A 6,203-nucleotide genomic window follows, 5' to 3' on the forward strand; every position below is an offset into this window, starting at 1 on the left:
CCCGGCTTTTTTTTTTTTTTTTTTTATAAGAGATGGGATCTTGCTGCATTTCCCAGGCTGGTGTTGAACTCCTGGACTCAAGCAGTCCTTCCACTGTGGCCTTCTAAGTGTTATTATGACAGGCATGAGCCACTGTACCTGGCACTGTTAGTTTTGATAGACCTTGATTTTTAATTTTATTTAATTAATTTTTTTTGAGACCGAGTCTCATTCTGTCGCCCAGGCTGTAGTGTAGTGGCATGATTTGGCTCACTGCAACCTCTGCCTCCCGGATTCAAGTGATTCTTGTGCCTTAGTCTCCCAGGTAGCTGGGACTACAGGCGCACGCCACAATGCCTAATTATTGTGTTTCTAGTAGAGGTGGGGTTTTTGCCGTGTCGCCCAGGCTGGTCTCAAACTTCTGGCCTCAAGCAATCCATCTGCCTCAGCCTCTGAAAGTGCTGGAATTACAGGTGTGAGCCACCATGCCCATCTTATTTTATGGTTTTGGGTTTTTTTTTAGACATGAGGCCTTAATTTGTTGCCCAGGCTGGTCTCGAACTCCTGGGCTCAAGCGATCTTCTTGCTTTGACCTCCCAAAGTTCTGGAACTGCTGACATGAGCCACTGAGCTTGGCTGACCTTAATTTTATTTATAGAGACAGTGAAGTTCTTGCTTTGTAGATTCAAACACTTCCCAGAAAGACCTGGGACATCGTGGAAAGATGTTAGACAAACTTTTGATCTGATAAACTTGAATTCAATTTTCAGTTCTGCCATTTTCAGTTACAGCTGAGTGTATAAGGGCCATTCTTTCCTTCTCTTCCATTTATGTCAGAAGAAAAGAATGGCATCTTCCTCTCAGGACAGTTGTGAGAACTAAGTGGCTTATGCATAAGCATGTACCTCCCCAGAGTGTATGTTTAATGTATATTCCTTCTCTACTTTTTTCTCTTCTGGAAATTTTTAATGGTTTTAAGTACTGTAGCTTCTGGTAACAAGTAGTGAACTTAATGTTAATGCTATGAGCCTTAGATTATGCTTTCTCTTTTCTGAAGGTATTTATGTCTTAAGGAAGAGGAACCTGTCATTGAAATAAAAACATTTACCTTGTAGAATTATTTGCAGTGATTTGAACATACTTGATTAAAGCACTATCACTGCTCCTTAGGAGAAGAGCCAAACATGGGTTAACTATCAGCCTTTCATTTGTCATCTGCCGTGTAAGCCCAACAGTGTAGTATCTGGAAACAGAAGGGATTATGAATTTTTTTCCTATGTGAGACAGTGTACGGCAAGTAATATGCAGAGGTACAATTCAGGATTAAAATTTGGAATTTTGTGTGACTGTGTTTTTTATTTTGAAACATAGACTCTTGAGCTGTGGAGGAAATTGGTATCGACCGCTAAACAGTCATGCTACTTTGCTAGACAAATATTGGACCAAAATTCACCTGGATAACCTGGATAAGCGAGAACTGAATGAGGTATGTGGGTCTTACAAAGTATCAATGCTGGCTGGGCACGGTGGCTCCCTCCTGTAATCCCAGCACTTTGGGAGGCCGAGGCGGGCAGATCACAAGGTCAGGAGATAGAGATCATCCTGGCTAACACGGTGAAACCCCCTCTGTACTAAAAATACAAAAATTAGCCAAGTGTGGTGGCGGGCGCCTGTAGTCCCAGCTACTGGGGAGGCTGAGGCAGGAGAATGGCGTGAACCCAGGAGGCAGAGCTTACAGTGAGCCGAGATAGCGCCACTGCATGCCAGCCTGGGCTACAGAGTGAGACTCCATCTCAACAAAAAAAAAAATCAATGCTTTTCTTTTTTACGTGAAAAGTTCAAAACTTGCATGAAACAGGAAATAGTATAATAAACCGCCTTAGAAGATGTCAGTGGTTTTCTTTTTTACATGAGAAGTTCCAAACTTGCATGAAATAGGAAATAGTGTAATAAACCACCAGAATACTCATCAACCTAAATTTTACAGTCTGTGTGCTAGTATTTTACTGTATTTGCTTCATCTGTTTTTTTTTCTTTGCTAATATATTTGAAAGCAGACTCCCAGCATACATCTCTAAAAATTTAATGGCATTTTTATATATAACCACAATAACATTATTATACACAATAAAATGAACAGTAATTCCTCAGTATCATTGAATTCTTAGATTATATTCAGATTTTCCTAGTTGTCTCCACAGGATCATTTTACTAAGTTGATTTGAGGTCATATCTTTCACACTTAACTTAATGGACATTTTGATCTAGGAATTAATGAGAATTGAGGTAAATCACTTTATAGGTTTTCTACATTGATTCCATTTCTAGTATTGTAGTTATCCTAGATCAGTAAGAAGTATGCTACACTTGACTGTGCTCATGCCCTACTTCCCTTGTATGTCTCACTTGGAAGATTTCCCTTCCTCAATGCTTTATCTAGGAGAGTGGCAGACAAAGCATTGTCAGTGGTCATGCAGACATGGAAGAGATGCTTTTCCCTTTCTTGATGTAGGTATATAGATAAGTATGTGTTACCAAACAAACTTCTTTTTTTTTTTTTTGAATACTGAGTTTCGCTCTTGTTGCCGAGGCTGGAGTGCAGTGGCGTGACCTTGGCTCACTGCAACCTCCGCCTCCTGGGTTCAGGCAATTCTCATGTCTCAGCCTCCCAAGTAGCTGGGATTACAGGTGCCCACCACACCCTTGGCTATTTTCTTTTGTATTTTTAGTAGAAACGGGATTTCACCATGCTGGCCAGGCTGGTCTCAAACACCTGACCTCAGGTGACCTGCCTGCCTCAGCCTCCTAAAGTGTTGGCATTATAGGTGTGAGCCACTGTGCCTGGCCACAAACTTCAAATATTTTCCTACCTTTTCTTTTTTTTTTTTTTTTTTGAGACAGTCTTTCTCTGTCTCCCAGAACAGTGCTCTGTGGCATGATCTTGGCTTGCTGCAACCTCCACCTCCCAGATTCAAGTGATTCTCCTGCCTCAGCCTCCCAAGTAGCTGGGGCTACAGGCATGTGCCGCTACTGGGGGAACCGCCCCCAATATTTCAACATAGGTTCTTTCTATTTTCCATAAGGGTCGGCCAACTCAGCAATAAAGAGAAAGAGTACAAAGAGAGGAATTTTACAGCTGGGCCGCCAGGGGTGGCATCATATATCTGTAGGACCGTGATGCCCACCTGAGCCTTAAACCAGCAAGTTTTTTATTAAGGGTTTCAAAAGGGTAGGGGGTGTAAGAACAGGGAGTAGGTACAAAGATCACATGCATCAAAGGGCAAAAAGCAGAACTACTAACAAAGATCACAAGGGAAAGGGCAAAAGCAGAACTACTGATAAGGGTCTATGTTCAGCAGTGCATGTGTTGTCTTGATAAACATCTTAACAGAAAACAGGATTCAAGAGCAGAGAACCAGTCCGACCACAAATTTACCAGGGAGGAGTTTTTTCCCCACCCTAGTAAGCCTGAGGATACTGCAGGAGACCAGGGTATATCTCAACCCTTACCTCAACTGCATAGGACAGACCCTCCCAGAGCTGTTTTTAGACCTCCCCCAAGGAATGCATTCCTTTCCCAGGGTATTAATGTTAATATTCCTTTCTAGGAAAATAATTTAGTGATATCTTTCCTACTTGCACGTCCATTTACAGGCTGTCTGCAAGGAGAAAAATATGGCTCTTTTTGCCCGACCCCACAGGCAGTCACACCTTATGGTTGTCTGTCCTTGTTCCCTAAAAATCGCTGTTATTCTGCTCTTTTTCAAGGTGCACTGATTTCATATTGTTCAAACACACATTTTACAATCAATTTGTAAAGTTAACACAATTATGACAGTGGTCCTGAGGTGATGTACATCCTCAGCTTACGAAGATAACAGGATTAACAGATTAAAGATAGGCATAAGAAATTATAAAAGTATTATTTGGGAACTGATAAATGTCCATGAAATCTTCACAATTTATGTTCCTCTGCCGTGGCTCCAGCCAGTCCCTCTGTTCAGGGTCCCTGACTTCCCGCAACATGCTGCCACGCCCAGCTAATTTTTGTATTTTTAGTAGAGACAGGGTTTTACCATGTTGACCGGGATGGTCTTGATCTCTTGACCTCGTGATCCACTGACCTCAGCCTCCTAGAGTGCTGGGATTACAGGAATGAGCCCCCACACCCAGCTTAACTGATTTTATATCTTACTATTTTTTTGAGAGAAGGTCTTACTCTATCACCCAGGCTAGAGTGCAGTGATGCACTGCAGTGGTGCTGAGCTCACTGCAGCCTCAACCTCTCAGGCTTAGGTGATCTTCCCACCTCAGCCTGCCAAGTAGCTGGGACTGACTACAGGTGTGTGCCACCCCACCCAGCAAATTTTTTGTAGAGACGGGTTTTCACCATGTTGCCCAGGCTTATCTCAACTCTTGGACTCAGGCAATCTGCCCACATCAGCCTCCCGAAGTGCTGGGATTACAGGTGTGAGCCACTGTACCCTGCTCCTTTTACATGCTTTTCATTGAGAAATTACGTAATGAACCTTACCGGAGCTGTGTTTGAAATTAAATAGTAATTTAAGAATTCTTTAATGAATAAATTCCTTGGAGTTGGTTGCATATATTTTGGTTACTTGGAAAACCTTTTAACATGACTTCTACCCCTGAAACTGTGTTATAGATGGTGAGATTGCCAGGTAACTGAGTTCTGGGTAGGAAGAAAATCATGATGTTTGAGTGAGGTAGATGGATGGGAGCGGGAGTGGGTAAGGGGAAGTTCTTATTTTTGGTAAAGTTGACACATTTCATTCATTCATTCATTCATTTATTTGAGATGGAATCTCGCTCTGTTACACAGGCTGGAGTGCAGTGGCGTGATCTTGGCTCACTGCAAGCTCTGCCTCCCGGGTTCACGCCATTCTCCTGCTTCAACCTCCTAAGTAGCTGGGTGCCTGCCACCATGCCCGGCTAATTTTTTGTGTTTTTTTGTATTTTCAGTAGAGACGGGGTTTCACCATGTTAGCCAGGATGGTCTAGATCTCCTGACCTCGTGATCTGCCTGCCTTGGCCTCCCAAAGTGCTGGGATTACAGGCGTGAGCTACCGTGCCTGGCCTATTTTTATTTTTTATTTATTTACTTTTTCTGAGACAGGGTCTTACTCTGTCACCTAGGCATGATCACTGCTCACTGTAGCTTTGACCTCCCAGTCTCAGATGATCCTCCCTACTTAGCCTCCTGAGTACCTGGGACTACAGGCACACACTACCATGCCCAGCTAACGTTTGTATTTTTTGTAGAGACGAGGTTTCACCATGTTGCCCAGGTTGATCTCAAACTCCTGAATTCAAGCAATTCTTCTGCCTTGGCTTCTCAAAGTTGTTGGGATTACAGGTGTGAGCTACCGTGCCCAGTGAACAAATTTCATAGAGAAATCCATTTTTTGGCTGACTAGTTTCGGCAGTAGTTTGTGTGCTTTTAAAAATTACCATGCTGGCTGCTAAATTTTCTTTTTTTTTTTTTTTTTTCCCTCTGACAGGTTCTTCAGAGCAGATATCCTAGTCTATTGGCAGTGGTTGATCACCTGCTTGACATTTATATCCAACTTACTGGAGAGAAACATCACTCTTGGAGTGATAGTTCTGTTGGATGTGAACAGGCACCTGAAGAAGTTTCAGAAGCCAGAAGAGAAAACAAAAGACCAACCCTTGAGGGAAGAGAATTATCTTTAAGGTACTGGACTAAACAATTTTTTCTTTTCTTTCTTTTCTTTTTTTTTTTTTATTGTGAGACTAGAGTCCCTCTCTGTCACCCAGGCTAGAGTGCAGTGGCGCAGTCTCGGCTCGCTCCAACCTCTGCCTCCTAGGTTCAAAGTTCTTACCAGCTAGAAGGAAATGGTCAGATTTTGAAATTATAGGTTGCTTCATGGTGTCAGATCCCTTTTTCAGATTTATAATTAACGACTGGGAAGGCTTGATTAGGGTAATGTTTTTAACTTTAAAAAATAACTTTTAAAGACAAACTTGTGAATGGCTCCTAACATAATTCTTTCACCAAATGCCCTTTTCTGACACTTGGAGTCTTAAATAAGTCTTGGATTTTGCTATCTATGACTTCTGTGCCGTTCTCTGTTCTCAGTGGTTGACTTTCCCTTTGAAAAGTGAGAATTAGAAATGGGCATCTCCTCAGGCTGGGCGTGGTGGCTTATGCCTGTAATCCCAACACTTTGGGAGGCCGAGGC

At 42.5% G+C, this 6,203-nt stretch overlaps 1 protein-coding gene across 1 annotated transcript in view; it reads left to right on the forward strand.

The window, feature by feature from the left end:
- MDN1 (MDN1, midasin homolog (yeast)) overlaps positions 1-6,203 on the forward strand; it is a 199,369-nt gene that overhangs the window by 36,723 nt on the left and 156,443 nt on the right. The window contains exons 9-10 of the mRNA XM_011984463.1: positions 1,351-1,465; positions 5,502-5,695. Coding sequence (XP_011839853.1) covers positions 1,351-1,465; positions 5,502-5,695 — 309 coding nt within the window. The remainder of the gene's footprint in view (positions 1-1,350; positions 1,466-5,501; positions 5,696-6,203) is intronic.

Source organism: Mandrillus leucophaeus, unplaced genomic scaffold, assembly GCF_000951045.1.
Source record: "Mandrillus leucophaeus isolate KB7577 unplaced genomic scaffold, Mleu.le_1.0 Scaffold268, whole genome shotgun sequence".
Taxonomy (NCBI): Eukaryota; Metazoa; Chordata; class Mammalia; order Primates; family Cercopithecidae; genus Mandrillus; species Mandrillus leucophaeus.